Source organism: Zootoca vivipara, chromosome 5 (genome assembly GCF_963506605.1).
Source record: "Zootoca vivipara chromosome 5, rZooViv1.1, whole genome shotgun sequence".
Taxonomy (NCBI): Eukaryota; Metazoa; Chordata; class Lepidosauria; order Squamata; family Lacertidae; genus Zootoca; species Zootoca vivipara.
In genome coordinates, this window is record NC_083280.1 from 36,121,103 (window position 1) to 36,138,052 (window position 16,950).

Below are 16,950 nucleotides of genomic sequence, written 5' to 3' on the forward strand. Positions count from 1 at the left end.
TCGGAAAATTTGGTTGCCGAGTTGTTTGTAAGTCGAGGTACCACTGTACTTGCACTTTGACATGCTTTCGAACTGCTAGGTTGGGAGGAGCTGGGACCGAGCAACGGGAGCTCACCCCGTCACGGGGATTCAAACCGCCGACCTTCTGATCGGCAAGCCCTAAGCTCTGTGGTTTAACCCACGGCGCCACCCGCGTTCTTAGGCAGTGCTTTTTTTTCCTCTGGGGGAACCAGGGGTACGCATACCCCTAAACATTTTGTGAATCTAAGTTTGGCCTCCTTGAAGGGCAGTTTTTCCATATGAGTAGGGAAATGAGAGTACCCATAAACATTTTTTGTTTAGAAAAAATACACTGACTTAGGTAACCAAAAGGCCGCCAGCAGCCCTTTGAGGTGGGCTGCTGTTTCCCCATTTTAAAAGATGAGGAACAGAGAGGCTCGCAACCCTCTTCCTAGGCCTAGACGCCCCTTTCAACAACACTTTACTGATAGTGAGAACAAGATTGCTGCTGTCACAACTCCAAAAGCCACTCTCAGCCTTGCCCAGCACAGTTCCCTGGTGCCTCCTTAAGAGCGAGGAGAAAGGGGCGGGCAGATTCTTTCTAACCAGATTCAACTCCTCCCGCTAGTTAATCCACCTTCCTTACAAGGCTACTGCTAGAAGCTGGCTTTCCCCTCCCTTTGAAAAAGAGCAGAGCCAGAGCTGACAGCGGCAAAGGAGGCTGAAAGAAGAGCAGGACGGTGACTCCAGGTCTCTTGGAAGAAGCAAATGCAGCGTGGCTTCAACAGCTCAGCATCCTTATAGTCTCTGTTGCAGCCCATGCCCTGGAGAAGGGGGCAAGTCCTTCCTAAGGAAAATACAAAAAACATACGAAGCCATCTGCAGATAACTGTGGGTGGAAATGCTCTGGAAAGGTAAATGGCTTTATAAAGCTGAAAAGCTTTATGGTTTGATTTATTTGCTGTTTCCTTTCCTCATGCCCTATTTAGAATAGGCCATACCATCCCAGTACTCCTGTTGCTGATGTGTGTACCTTGTTGGGTTTCTAACTTCTCTGAGCAAAAAGTTACATGGTTGGTTAACCTGCATTTCCCGCCAAAATCGGGTTCAAGCGGTTGTTTGATGCCCCAATGCTATTTCTGACCCTTGTTTTAGGCCCTTGTGTCTCTCTGGGTGTGGAGTGGGTGGGATGCTTTGCTCTGATCATTCAATGAAGCTTAGGGCTGTCCTGCTTATCCTGTTAGGGACCAAAAAGAAATCTCAGTATGAAATAGGCTGGAAAAAGATTGAATCTTTGTGCACATGGGGTATGTGCTCTGACTGCTGCTGAGTTATGTTGGTCTATCCATTGATGTTCTCTGTGTCAAGCCGGAATTTCATTTTGTAAATAAATTCTATTAAGGTTTATAGAGGAAAAATTAAAAAACATAATCTCTTTTCCCTTTATTAACCAAACTGTCAAGCCAGAATTTCAGATCTTGTCTATGAGTTGTTTTGTTAGAGATGTGCTAAATCGAGGCTCGGGGCTGGGAGTTAGTTACCAGGCGCAACTGGAGAGGTTTATTTGCAGCTCTGTGATTTTTAAATTAATAACATCTGTGAGACAACATTGATGCAATAATAATGTCTTCTTACTTAAGATAAAGATCAAGAATTTGGTGTGCCTATTGCACCAAATAAAAATCATTTCGAGGTGTCTGTGTTCTGTCTGTCCGTCTGTCTCATACATACCCAGAGGATAAAGTCTGGGGTGATAGTTCTTGTTCTGTGAAGAAGCCAAGGGAGACAGTTTGTTGAGATCCTTATTTCTCAAACAGCCATATTTTGGTTGGGTGGATGATGTGATTTGGTGTGCACATTTTTTGCTGATTTTACTGCCACTGGGATTTTGTATTCTTCGGTGGTTACTTTATTCTCTGTCACACACACACACAAAAAGCAACACAAGATGGGAGTATCTGTCTTTCAACATTACTTCGAGAGTCTAACCAAATTTAACATCTGCTGTGCTAATTCTTAAAGGGGGGCTAGTGGGTCTGTAAAAAAATAGCATTAGAATTGTAAAATTTCTGCTACCATCTCCCCTTGCTCTTGTAGATGTCCTGCAGCCTACAAGATGTGATTTGTGTTCTGGGGTGTTTACTTTTGCTTTTATTTTTGCAAGAATCACTAAAGCCCCAATGTTGACGTAGGCCCCATTGAACACAGGGGGACTTCCTTTGAGTAAAAATGCGTAAGGTTGTGATGTGATTCAGTTTCCAGCATAAATAGTGTTCAGTATTAAAATACAACACCACCCGCTCTTCACAATGAGATTTGGATGCCTTAAGTTCATGGATTTTTCAATATTCTTTATTAACCAGGCAGCTCCAAAGAGCATTCGTAGCAAGAGCTGCAGTGAATCAGGATCATAGTGAACCACTGGCCAGCTGTAGATTTCCCTGGAGGCATCCTACTACCAGCTCATTCCTCATGACTGCTCCACCATGCCTGCTTGGGACTAGGTGATGAAGATGGAGGTTCTGCGCCGCTCTTCTGTCTTTGCTGCAGAAGTCATGGAAGTGTTTGATCGGACTCCTACAGACAAGGAGCTTGTATCGCAGGCCAAAGTGCTCTGCAGAGACTTCATTCATTCCAGGCTGATTCGGGCTGGAATTGGCTGGAACAAGCCTGAGCAAAGCACACCTGTTCCTGGTGGCAAGTTAGCAGAAGTGTCCAACATACTTCTAAGATTAGGTAAGTGCTGAAACTGTCAGTGCCTTTGTGAGGGTGGCAGGTTGGATTCCTGGGATTTCTGCCTGGATCAGGGGGAAGATGCTGTTGAGTGAAAGGCTCAGCAAAGAAATCCCCCGCAATTTCTGCTAGGGCATCCAGGTGAATGGTGTTTGGTCATCTTCCTCTAAAACTGCTCATGCCTGTAGAATCAGAAGTGTGTGGTATGCTCAGCCCAGACTTCTGGACTGCCTCATTGCCCATGAGTGCTTTGAAACAAAAGTGATGACAGTGTGTGAACAGACATAGTTTTAACTGTGAGCCCACTGGGGAAATGAACTCATTGCAGTTTAGACATTGTGGGATACAAATTTAAAACATCATCAGCATCAGAAACATATATACCATCTTCCTAGGATTGAGCATAGGTGAAATTTGTTTTCCTTGTTTGCATCACTGATTGGTATGCCCCACGGAGGACCTTAAGGTCCACAAATAATAATATTCTGGAGATCCCGAGTCATAAGATGGCTAGATTGGCCTCTACTAGAGCCAGGGCCTTTTCAGTACTGGCCCCAACCTGGTAGAACGCTCTTTCCCAGGAGACCAGGGCCCTGTGGGATTTGTCATCTTTCCGCAGGGCCTGCAAGACAGAGCTGTTCCGCCTGGCCTTTGGGTTAGACTCAGCCTAACCCCTGTGTTTTCCTCCCTCATGGCTTGGATTTATGGCCTACTTGAAATGAGGCTGCACTTTAAATTTTAATACTGTATTTTAATCTGTATTTTAATTAATTGTTTTTATGTTTTATTGTAATTCTGTTGGTGTCAGCCGCCCTGAGCCCGGTTTTTGACTGGGGAGGGCGGGGTATAAATAAAAATTTATTATTATTATTATTGTTATTATTATTATTGGCCACCCAGTGTGCATTTATAAAGCCACTTCCTCTGTTTATAGAGCAGGATTGTGCACAGAGCTGATTGGCTGGTCTTTGTGTCAATCATGCAGTCATCACTACCCTTTCTCAGGGCACATTTAAATATAACTAAATATTTAAAAGAAAAAAAGAAAGAAATCCCCAACAAACAATCAAATAGCTCTGCAGATAATTAAAAAACAAAAATACGCCCCCTTGGTGGGAGTAACAATCAGCCTACTCTTTGGAACTTGACATGGACATGTGTGTCCATTTGAGGAAGGAAGGAAGGATGGTGGCAAATTTAGTTCACCCTGCTGTGCCCTCTGTTGTTCTCAGGTACAATAACATTTCATTAGTCTAGTTCAGAGGTACAGCTATATGCCCTCCAGATGTTGTGGACTATAAGGCCACTTCTGCCTTAAGGAGGAGGTGGTGTTGCGGGCTCTCACGACCTCCCCACGTGCGCAGGGGTTGGATGGCCAGCCCTGCGTGACTGGGGGATTCCCGGCTGCGTCACTCGCCAGGCCAACCAATCGGGTTGGTCTGGGGGTGTGGCCTGCCCCATAAAGGCAGGACGCAGCCGGGAGAGCTCTCTTTTTCCGGCTTCCAGCTGCTCTGCCACACAACTCCCATCAGCCTCGACTAGTATAGTCAATGGGTGTTTTAGTCCGCAACTTGGGGTGTTACCATGTTGGCTTCCCATGCTCCAGTTGTACTAGCCTATAGAATCTGGCTCAAGAGAGTATCATTCTGGTCAAACATTTTGCTGCGCTCAAAATTTTTTAACCAGGGACAAAGGAAATACATGTGCACATCACAAGCAATGATGCCACTATCATACCCTGAAAAACCATTGCTGCCTATAAGATAAGACTTTTTGAGTCTAGAATCCCTTCTGGCATTTCCTTAGCAACCTGACCATAATAGATTAGTGTTGCATCTTCATTTGTGAACAGTAAACTTGTGCTTTCAGTTGCCCTCGATTATGACAGATGGTGAGCATAAGGGATGCTGAAATAAGATTTCTACTCAGTTGCAAGAATCTTCTGCAGTCAGAATAGTTGCACCCCACTTTTCCAAAGCGCTGCAGGCAATCAGCTGTCATTTGGCTTTATATTGTGAAAACATTATGTGGGATTATAGTACTAGGGACAGGCCTCAGTAATAGCACCCTATGCAAGGCCAAAATTTGAGATGCACACCCCACAGCCCTCCCGTCTCTTTCCAAAAGCTGGCTAAGCACTAACTAGGCATGGGGAAGGAGGTGGGAAGACTCTGGGACCCTGTCAGAGCTCTCAGGCCTCCTTCCTGAAGCAAGTGCTTACCGTACTAGGCTTTGGGAAGGAGGCGGGAAGGCGCCCCCTCGGCTCAGCGCCCTGTGCTGGGTAACTGGTTGTGCTGCCCTAAATCTGCCTCTGATAGTACTAGTTATACATCTCTTTTCTCTCTGTCATTTGGCTTTGGTGTCACTGTTGACACTTGCCAAGTGAGTGCTTGAAGAGCCAATTTCTTGGCTAAGGAGATTTGTACGAAGATGGGAATTTGCTCTGGCATTTTTGCTTGTTCAGATTTTTTACAGCAATAAATAGCAGCATACTGTGCACTTATGGTATTTAGTTATATAACTGAAAGACCCGAATGGCATACCTTTGCACTGTTTTGGTATCTTGATACTCTGGAGAGGAATAGTTTGATGCTGTGGGGTTCTGTCCTGCAACAAAATGTTTCTTAGAAAAAGTGGGCTTCTTTATTTGTCAAATGTTTTTTTTAAAAGATGACACCTTTGAGAACCGCTGACAAGATTCTGAAATGTCACAAGGAGCCTCCATATGCCAAATGCTTAGGACCTCCCACCCCCATATCCCAGTGTCTCCTCCATTTACAAGACTGAGAGAGAGAAGGCATTAAAGCCTTCCCTAAAAAGGACAAATTAAACATTTTTGTTTGCTCGAGGTTATTTGAGTATGCAGCTTTGGCATATTTATGAAGAGGTTCTACACATCACTGATAATGATACTATCAAAATGCAGTGGGAACACCAGTCTTCACAGCTGTCCTTTTAAATGTCTGTTTCTGGACTTTTGTACAGCTGGTTTTAATCCACCTCACATTCTTTGCTTTCAAAGCCTTCCCTTCAGGCTGAGAGTTATAGAATTGAAGGCTGGAGGGAGACCTTGGAGTATTATGTAGACTTCCTTGTAGAAGTGATCCCATCAGTTTTTTAGTTCTTTTCAGAACTGTTCTCCTCATCTCCAGTGGGGTTTGCATTCCTTTTTGTTTGGGCCATTCCTTTGCCTTCTTGCTGTTTCTCTCCATCAATTGCCTTTGCTCTTTATTCTCTCCCTGTTGCTCTTCCTACACTTTTTTTTTTGTGTGTGTGTGTCTTTACCGCCTCCCATTCAATTTCCCTCCAAGACTGAGGCCAGAGTGTGGGACTTGCATTCTTTAGATACGCGGGGGGCAGTGACCGTTTCAGAAAGCTAGTGCAAGTGTTGTGGTGCGAATCTTTGGCAATTGTCCTGGCTGCTTACGTTTCGCGTGGGATTTGGCTTATGGGTACAATAACTTGGCATTCCATCTAAGCAATGCGGGTTGAAATCAAAACATTCATCGAAGGCTTGAGGGAAACACCACCTCCCCCACCCCCCACTGAGCTTTCCTTTTCCTTCTGCTGTAAACAACCCTATATGGTTACGGAAACCTTGCTGTATTCATGCTCTTTCTCAACAATGTGTACGAAATTTGGTGGCCCTAATTTTTTTGTAGTCCCTGCCAAGTGGTGCAACAGGTCTGACTCATTCCAGCTTTGGTGAGAGCGGCTGGGGAACACCTTGTGTGTCTGGAGTTCCTATCAAATTTTTGAATGGATGTCTTAATTCTCAGTGAGCAGAAGGGCAATTACTTGGAACCAGTCCAGTGCTGAAGCATCTAGGCAAAGAGACATAATATAGGTGAGATAGGTTAGGCGTAGGCCTATCTCCCCGGTTAACCTCCTTATAAATGTCACAGAACCTGCTGTTCTTTTGGGAGGAAAAAGCTCAACAGATCTTGAGGTGAGCATGCTATTCTTTCCCATACCTTATGCATAAGAATGTCAATGTTCACCTGTTTTCATAATTTATAGACTAGACACCGGTCCTTCATTACGCAGTAATCGCAAAGCAGTTTCTAACATGCTGTAAAGCAGTTGTGGGGAACCTTTGGCCCTCCAGCTGTTTCTGAACTATAGGGGGGGGGAAAACCACAGGATCCTGTACTCAAACCAATTTGCAGCATTGCTAATGTAGAGCAACCCTTTACCAATTTACACTATGCCCTATTCTTCCTTCACATGCAATGTGCTTCTCTGCTGGGAAGCAGCTGTCTCAACTTCCTCCCTCCTTTGCCATATCTCAGAAGGAATCCCCCATTCCTAGTGCAGAGAGCCCCCTCCCTCACCAGTGGGTAATGTTCTCTCTTATCAGGCTTGTGCATATATAAACCATGTTTCCTTTCTGTTTTTGTCAGATAACATGGAACAATCCAGCCCTTCAGATGGTGAAATGTTTTCCTTGTATGTTTCTCCAAAAACGGGGCTTTAAAAAAAAATCTGTTTAAATGTTGGCTTAATTGAGAGTGCCAGATGGTTGCATGAATGGCAAATAATCAACACTTTTTGCTGTCCTTAATGAGACTAAATGAATGAATGCAGTGCTGTGGCTAGTTACATATGAGCAGAGCTGCAGCTAGGTGATCTTGCGCCCCTGGCAGAACCATCCAGCTTGCGCACCCTAACCACGGTTCTTCTTTCCACCTCTTCTCCAAAAATAACCCATCCACCCATTCAGTTCACCCTCTATTTAAAACCTTTTCTTATGAGGCAATAATCAATATTTTTATTTATGGACATATTTTTAGCCAATTTTGCGTGTGCCCCCCTCGCCTGCGCCACTGGCAGGGGCCCGTCTCGTCTCGTCACCCCTAGCTACAGCCCTGCATATGAGGCATGGGGCCCAGGCACAAATTTGCTTCTGAGCAAATAAAGATGGCTAGCTAGCCATCCTTATTTGCTCAGAAGTAATTAGCTCAGAAAGGGACCCAGGTGGCGCTGTGGTTAAACCACTGAGCCTAGGGCTTGCTGATCAAAAGGTCGGTGGTTTGAATCCCTGCGACGGGGTGAGCTCCCATTGCTTGGTCCCAGCTCCTGCCAACCTAGCAGTTCGAAAGCACATCAAAATGCAAGTAGATAAATAGGAACCGCTACAGCGGGAAGGTAAACGGCGTTTCCATGTGCTGCTCTGGTTTGCCAGAAGTGGCTTTGTCATGCTGGCCACATGACCTGGAAGCTATACGCTGGCTCCCTCGGCCAATAATGCGAGATGAGCGCGCAACCCCAGAGTCGGTCACGACTGGACCTAATGGTCAGGGGTCCCTTTACCTTTACCTAATTAGCTCAGAAGCTAATGCAAAGGAGTTGAGGCTCATCTTCTCTCCACACACACACACACACACACACACACACACCAGCAGAGTCACCCTATCCCTGAATGAATGCAGTTCCATCTACACAGTACTAATGTCTACATCATGACAACCTTATTATTTTAGCCTCACAGTAACCTGGCAAGGTGGATTAGGCTGATAGAGATGGTGACTGGACCCAAGGCCTGGACCATGCTACCTATGTGTAACATTCGTTACGAGACATCCTCCAACTGCGTGTTAATATTTGTGAAATATTCAGTGAAATATCCAGTACTGTAGATGCTATTGCACAACCACATTCTACATAGCATCCACAAGCGCAGCTTCCCCTCATGATACAAACAGATGGTGGCAGGGGAAGATGCAGTATTATTATTATTATTATTATTATTATTATAGAATTTATATACTGCCTTATACCCAGAGGTCTCAGGGCAGTTCACAGAGCAAAATAAAAATATAAAACCACAATATATATAGTCAAAATAAAAACAAAAGCCCAATAACCCCCACAAAAACCCCACATTTTAAAAGGGCATAGGATGTTCATCAAATCAGTTAACTGAAGTATCCTGTAACTGAAGCACTGACTAGAGGAAATGTGCATAGAAAGTATACAATCAAAGAGAAACAAATATGTGTCCATCCGTCCATTTGCCTAGTAAAATTGCTTTGCAGAAAAGCCCTAGAACTATAACCAGGAGTGTGCACTGGTCTAGCACAAACACATTTGGGAGTGTGTTTATGATTTATATCCCTATTTGCATTTTGAAAGCCCAAGTAAAGGAGCGTTCATAAAGTAGCTGCAAGCATGAGTCTGTGTAACAAGAGAATAATTAGACATGACTATTGGTCTATCGAGCTCAGTGTTGTCTACACTGACTGGCAGCAGCTCTCCAGGGTTTCACACTTTCCCAGCCCTACCAGGAGCTGTTGGGGATTGAACGTGAGACATTCTGCATGCAACGAAGGCCCTCTGCCACTGAGATACAGCTGTTCCAAGGATTTGCAAGTAGGGTTGCCTTTAATTGCCCTGCTTTCTTTTGAGTCTGGAAACCTTAAAGAGAAACCAGCAGACCCTTTGCCTGGAAATTAAACAGACTCAAAAGAGAGCAAGGCAATTAAAGGCACAGAAGTCCTGTCCTCTATTGAGTCTGGCAACCCTATTTGCAAGACTATTCTCTCTGGCCATTTTCCAGTCCCTTGTGTTTTATAATGGATGTGACTTTTCCTGTTTGATGTCCTCACACACTCCTGGGAAAAGGATACAGAAACAAGCATAATGCTTGGCACACTTGATGCTTGCTGGTCTTGAGATTGCTTAGATTCAGCAAGCCAATGAAGGATCTTGGGGGCAAGGGAAGACTATTCCAAGTCTAAATATCTCATGTCATTATTAGTGGGAAATACTGGTGACACATTTAATCTGCCTGATTTATGTTTCACAGCTTCAGGCAGGCCTTGTACTACTTCTATCATGTCCCAGCCCATAAAATACCTTCTTTGATGCATGGCTGACAAGGAGTTGAAAAGGGGTTGTTCCATGGAAGCTATGAGATACGGTCGGTGTCTTGTTGCCTGCTGAGCAGCAACGTGCAGAGCTCAGTGGAGTGGGAGGCCAGCCAGCCAGAAGAATCTCTGAGGTGCACTTGCCAGGAGGCAGAGTCAGCATCCAAGGTCAGGTCCAATCCTAGGGTTGGACAAACAGCAATCTGCATAGTCAGACGGTTCAGGAGTCAGGAAATCCAATGATCATGGGGTCAAGGGTCAAAATGAACAGGAAGCAGGAAGGTACGGCCAAGAACTACAAGCCTTGTTATCAGCACCTGACTGCTGCTGGAAGCTCTGCTTTTAAGAAGGCCAGCCGGTTCTTATCAGTGCCTTCTCCTCTGTGTCCTTGCAGGCTGATCAGCTGCTGGTGGAGTCATTCCACCTTCTTCCCCTTCAGGCTGCTGTTCAGCAGGCGTAGCTGGCTCCTGGCATATTGCCTACCAGGGGCAACATATTGCCAGGAGGCGGGGGAACAGAACCTTTTCTCTAACCCTCTCTGAGATAATACAAGAATACCATGCTTTGAAGACACTCTGAAGATCCTGAAACCAAATGCGATTAGAGAATGACTCAATTTATTTATTCATTTAAAGCATTTGCTATCTTCAGTCCAGAAAGGATTTTCAGAATGCTTGACAGGACGATCTAAAAAAAAAAACCATATATGCATACAGTTTAGCAACCCAGCACAAAAAGCCCATTTCTTTTATTCTGCTGCACCATCATTTTTCGAAACAGCAACTAATGTGACTTCTGAGAAATGTTGCTCTCTATTTGTTTCTGCGCGCAATCTAAAGTGCTTGTTTTGGCACGTAATGTTTCGAATTAGGGTCCAGGTATTGAAAACTTGCTCCCATACGAACAGGGCTCCCCCCCCCCCAGTTCCGGCACCTCTCCGGTGGGTGCCATTGCTATTCTAAGAGAACGAGGGAGGTGTTTATGGTAAGTTCCGGCAACGCTTTTTCTAGAAAAATAGCACTGCATAAAGACCTCCCTGTTCATTGATATCCCTGTTGGCCTGTTACTGTGCACCTATTAGAAATCTGGACAGTGGAAATCCGAGAGCGAGCCATTTCAGTAGTGCATGCTGAACACCACCCCCAGAGCCAGGAGTCCATGTGGTTAACGATGTGGTGCTTAATTAATAGTATTTGTGTGTTTTCAACTATAAGCTCCTGATCGGTATTCTACTGTTTTGTTGTGTTTTTAGACACTTGTATTGTGTTTATTTGAAGCCAGGGCTTGGGAACCTGTGGCACTCCACCATCCCTGACCATTGGCTATGCTGGCTGGGCTTATGGGAGTTGTAGTCCAACAACATCTGCAATCTAGCTTTGGGATATCCTCCCCCTGGTGCTACAGGTTCCCTCACGCTTGTCTCGGGTGCCACAGATTCCCACCTTGGGAATATTAATTGAAAGGTGGGCTACAAATGTTTAAAATAAGTCCTTGCTTTTGTTTGAATTGTGTGTGTTCTTTTTTCAGGCGATGAGCTGGAGTACATCAGGCCCAACCTGTACCGGAACGTGGCACGGCAGCTAAACATCTCGCTGCACTCGGAAACCGTGGTAACAGATGCCTTCCTGGCAGTGGCAACTCAGATCTTTACTTCAGGTGCTGTCCTGCAACCCGCAGTGTGGGTGAGGGAATGAGAGGGGTGAGAAATGAAACAAAGCAAGATGTGTAAGCACAGGCATGTTATAGGTGAGCCTGTTGGGTGGGGCCCACTTGGCAAAGGATCCTGGCTGTAAGTGGTTTGGCAGTGGATGCTGCACTAATGATTTAACACAAAGCCATGTTTGTTTACTCTTTCCTCCTACAGTATATCTCACCAGGTGAGGAGATGCTGTGGCCACTCCCCATTTCTCTCCTCCCAGCAGGGGAATCCCTTGCATTTTGAGCTCTCTCTCTCTCACTACACTCCCAGCAGTGACTGACTTTGTTACATAAAATATACCTTTCTGTTTTTTCTAGTTTTCTAGTTTCTTTCTCTTTTTGACTCTTGGGATTGGACACATTAATGGCTGCCAAGTTACTGCTTCAGTCTGGGGTACAACTGTACACAAACAACTTTCCAAAATTCTCTACCCTCTAAGTGAACAGAGGAATTGGGATGACATGGACAAAATTTTACCATATATGTCTTGCGAGAGGAATAATTCTCTGACAGTTTCTCATAGCTAGAGCTTACTATTATCAGTAGTGGTAACTGTTGTGTATTGAGTCAAAGGATTTTATATCTGTATTATTATTGTCTGTATTTGCATTAGGATAAAGTAACTGCCTTTTGGTTCCAGAGGGTACAGCTACTATTGGTTCATTTAAGCTGCTGTATTTGGATCCTCTGTCTTATTGGTTTCCTCCAAAAGGCAGCACTGTGATTGCTTGATATTGTTCCCTCCAAAATGTATCCCTTCCTAGCTAGTCCCCTGTCCCTATAAATGTAGCTTTCCTCTCCTCAGTCTTCAGTCTTGTTCACTTTAATAAAGAGCTGTTACTAGAGAACTGTCTCCAGCATGTTATGTCAAGAGAGCTGAAATCACAAACCCCACGTCACAACAACTGGCGACGAGGATGGGATCCGGAATGCTGAGGAGCGGTTAAACACAGCCCTGCCTCAGAGTCCGGATAGCAACTGAGAACAAGACTCACTGGCCAGCTGAGAAGACGACCCTGCCCGCTAGGACAATGGAGAGTCCAAGGGTATTGGAGCCCTTCCAGCCATCAGAGCCCCACACGTGGGAAGACTACGTCGAACGCTTCGAGTTCTTTGCAGTGGCTCAAGGGATCACCGATGCCAGCAAAAGAAGGGCCACATTCCTGAGCTACTGTGGGCCCGAGACCTTCAAGCTGGCCAAGGCATTGCTTGCTCCAGCGAAGCTGAGTGAAACATCTCTCAAAGATATTCTTGCCTGCCTAACGAGCCACTTGGCGCCTACTGAGACCAAGATGGCCCGGCGGATGGAGTTCCATAAGAGGCAGCAGCGTGCTGGGGAGTCTGTATCCACATTTCTGGCTGAGCTCCGGAAGCTCGCTCAGCACTGCGGCTTCCAAAATCTGGAAGAGACTCTCCTGGATCGGTTTATTGGGGGTCTGAGCAGCAAGAAAGCCAGAAGACGCATCGTGGCTAAAGAAGAGGTTACCCTTGCTTCAGCCTTGAAGGAGGCCACCGCCACGGAGAATTATGAAAGAGAGGAGCTTGATGCCAGTCGCAAGGCCACTAAGCCACAGATAGAAGTTGCGCATGCCATGGATGAGCTAGAGGCTACTCCGAGCCAGAGCCCTGTCCGTGGGGTCGAGTTGGTGCGTCAGGCCTGCACAGTGCACAAAGATCGCCGAGGCAGATGCCCAGGTTGTGGCGGAAACCATGAGCGGAAGAGTTGTCGTTTCAGGGATGCTATGTGTCGGATGTGCGGGAAGACTGGTCACATCGCCAGGGTCTGTAGATCGGCGGCGTCAGGAGCAACAGGAGCACCTAGACTGGAGCATCACAGACCGCCCACAGCAACTCGTTTTCTAAAGGACTGCCACTACGTAACGGAGATCAACGGGAGGGCCGTGCAGTTTCCAGCGCAAGGCAAGGCACACGTCAAGGTGAAGATTGAGGGTCAGCAGTGCGACATGGAGGTGGACTCCGGATCTTCATTCACCATCGTGTCGGACCAGACCGCGAAGACATTCTTCCCCAGGGGTAAGTTGCCCCCTCTGGAGCCCTTCCCGGCAACCTTGCAGTCATACTCAGCGGGCCGCATCCATGTTATGGGAATGTGTGCCGTGAGAGTACAGTTCCGGGACAAACAGGCTGTACTCAAACTGGTGATTGCGAAGGGCAGTCGCCCCAGTCTCCTGGGCACTGACTGGCTCCCCGTCGGGGAATTGAACCCCGGTCTCCCGCGTGACAGGCGGGGATACTTACCACTATACACTGTATAGTGTATAGTATAGTATAGTGCAGGGGTCCCCAGACTTTCTGCGCGGTGGGCCGGAGGGCAGGGGAGTGCGCGCGCAGCGGGCCGGAGGGCGGGGGAGTGCGCGCCCGTGCGCATGCGCACACGCACACGGGCGGGAAAAAAATCGCCAAAAATCGCTTGTGCGTATGGGCCTCCCCCGACCCGGAAGTGCACCAGAAATGACCTCTTCCGGGTCGGGAGAGGCCCATACGCATGCGCACAAAGGATTTTCGGCGATTTTTTGCCGTTTTTTTAGATCGTCGCTGCGCCGCGCGCCATGAGAGCGGGCGGCGGCAGCGGGCGGCGGGAGTCGTCGCGGGCCGGATTGGAAGGCCGATTGGGCCGCATCCGGCCCGGGGGCCGTAGTTTGGGGACCCCTGGTATAGTGTATAGTATATACTTACCACTATACACTATACACTATACACTATACACTATACACTGACTGGTTCCCCGCCCTGGGACTGAGTATATCAGGGCTTAATTCAATACAAACCTGCCCTGAGATGAGCGAGGCATTATGCAAGGAATTTGCTGGTCTCTTTAATGGAAAACTGGGTTGTTATAAAGGGCCCCCAGTTGACTTCGAGTTGGACCCCGGGGTGGCCCCAATCCGACTCAAACCAAGGCGAGTGCCATTTGCACTGCAACCCAAGATCGAGGCAGAGCTGGATAAATTGGTCAAGCAGGGAGTTCTCTCACCCGTGGACTCTGCTAAGTGGGAGACTCCAATCGTCACACCCCTTAAAGCAAATGGGGAAGTCAGGATCTGTGCAGATTACAAATGTACTATCAATAAGGCACTCAGGGGAAACTCATACCCCATTCCGGTCGTATCACATCTGTTGGCTAAACTGGCTGGGGGCAAGGTGTTTGCCAAAATTGACCTGGCACAAGCTTACCAACAGCTGCCAGTAACCCCACAATCAGCGGAAGCACAGACTATTGTCACACATAAAGGGGCGTTCAGAGTTAACAGATTACAGTTCGGAGTTTGTGTGGCCCCAGGGATTTTTCAAGGGCTCATGGAACGCCTGTTAAGAGGTCTGCCGGGGGTCTTGCCATTTTTTGATGACGTTTTGATTGCTGGAAAAGACCCACAGGAACTGGTTGCGCGTGTCCGTGCAGTGTTGCTCAAGTTCAAGGAGGTGGGGTTGCAACTGAAAAAGGAAAAATGCAGTTTTGGGGTGCCAACGGTGGATTTCTTGGGGTTTAAAATTGATGCATCAGGCATCCACCCCACAGATGCTAAGATTAAGGCCATCATCGAGGCACCACGACCACAGAACAAGACAGAGTTGCAGTCATTCCTGGGACTTATTAACTTTTATCATTCGTTCTTACCCCAGAAAGCTTCGGTAGCTGAACCATTACATAGACTATTGCAGAAAAAGAATGTGTGGCGATGGGGGCGGGAGCAGCAGAAGGCTTTTGACTCCTTGCGAGGAATGCTGAGTAGCAGGAGCGTCCTTGCTCATTATGATGAGTCAAAGCCGCTGGTCCTGGCATGTGATGCCTCTCAATACGGTCTGGGGGCTGTGCTGAGTCATAGGGAACCGGATGGGTCGGAAAAGCCCATCTCTTTCTATTCCCGTACGTTGTCGCCCACGGAGCGCAACTATGCTCAAATTGATAAAGAGGCACTGGCTATTGTGTCCGGAATCAAAAGGTTCTATGATTATTTGTACGGTCGCCATTTCTCCATTGAAACGGACCACAAACCACTGTTAGGGTTGTTCAACCCAAACAAACAAACGCCACAAATTCTCTCCCCCAGAATGTTGCGTTGGTCAATATTCCTGAATGGGTTCCAGTACACCTTGACCCATGTGCCGGGGAAACAGTTGTGCCATGCTGATGCGCTGAGTCGATTGCCCCTTCCTGGCGGGAGCAATGAGGATCCTGCTCCGGCGGAGCACATTATGATGCTAGAAACACTTCCGGGGGCTCCTGTAACAGCTACGGATATAGCTGAGAAAACGAGGAAAGATGCTGTTCTCTCCCGTGTGCTCACTTGGGTGGGGAGGGGGTGGCCAGGTGGTCCGCATGAAGAAAAATTCAGGCCTTATGCTACAAGGCAGCACGAATTGTCCATGCATAAGGGTTGTCTCCTATGGGGAGATAGGGTGATAATCCCAGCACCACTGAGAAACAGGGTTCTTGAGACGCTTCACATGGGACACCCGGGAATGGTCAGGATGAAGTCGCTAGCCCGATGTTATGTGTGGTGGCCTGGAATGGACCAGAACATAGAACAATGGGTACGAACATGCAAGGCATGCCAAGAGGTGCGGCCAGAAGTGGCCAGAGCACCAGTCCACTGGTGGGAGCAGTCCAGGACTCCCTGGAGCTGGCTGCACATAGATTTTGCTGGGCCATTCCAAGGGAAGGTCTTTTTGGTTATCGTTGATGCATATTCCAAATGGTTAGAAGTGGCGATGGTCCCTAGCATGGCATCAGCTGCCGTAATCAAGGTGTTGAGGCAGCTGTTTGCTACCCACGGGTTACCTGAGACCATTGTATCAGATAATGGGGCAGCTTTTGTATCCCAAGAATTCAGGGCATTCTTGGCTGATAACTTTATAAGAGGGGTCACATCCGCGCCCTTTCACCCATCCTCCAATGGGCAGGCTGAGCGCATGGTAAGAACAGCCAAAGAATCCATTGCGCGCTTAATGGAGGGTAACTGGTCGGCTCGCATTGCGCGAATGTTATTTTTGCAGCATGCGACGCCGTGTACTGCGACGGGCAAGTCGCCAGCCGAGCTGCTCTTAGGTAGAAGACTGGTAACGGTGCTGGATTATGTCCACCCAGATAAAATGCCAAACCGTAATTCAAGAGCAACCCCCCAGGCTGAGACTGACACAACAAGGTATCTCGCCCCTGAAGATCTGGTCTGGGTGAGGAACTATTCACGAGGTCCGCGGTGGGTGGCCGGTGTGATCACCCGGGCTAGTGGACCTGTGTCCTATTATGTGACCTTGGAAAATGGGCAAGTTTGGAAGAGACATATAGATCAGCTGAGGCGCCGGGCGCTCAGCAGGGAGGAGTCAGATAATTCATCCCTGGCTAATGACGCACAGCTGCAAGACCAGAGTGAAAATGGTCCAGAGGTACAGTCACCAGGGGCTTCAGCAAACGAACCAGGGTCTGCTAGTCCTCATGATGACGAGGTACAGGTCGGGGACCCTGAGATGTCTGGGACTCCATCTGTTCCTGATGAAACCCCTATAGCAGCCCCTCCACCACAGGTAACACCCAATCCAGAACCTGCAACACCTGTTGTCAGGAGATCAGGTAGAAGTTGTAGGACCCCACAGTACCTGAGGGATTACGTCTGCTGTGCTCACTAGGGG

At 47.3% G+C, this 16,950-nt stretch overlaps 1 protein-coding gene across 2 annotated transcripts in view; it reads left to right on the forward strand.

Moving 5' to 3' along the window:
• Window positions 1–668: 668 nt before the first annotated feature.
• BOK (BCL2 family apoptosis regulator BOK) overlaps window positions 669–16,950 on the forward strand; it is a 29,363-nt gene continuing 13,081 nt past the window's right edge. For both annotated transcript variants that reach the window (XM_035132959.2, XM_035132960.2), the window contains exons 1-3: window positions 669–914; window positions 2,364–2,736; window positions 11,130–11,258. In XM_035132959.2, coding sequence (XP_034988850.1) covers window positions 2,508–2,736; window positions 11,130–11,258 — 358 coding nt within the window. In that variant the 5' untranslated portion in view covers window positions 669–914; window positions 2,364–2,507. The remainder of the gene's footprint in view (window positions 915–2,363; window positions 2,737–11,129; window positions 11,259–16,950) is intronic.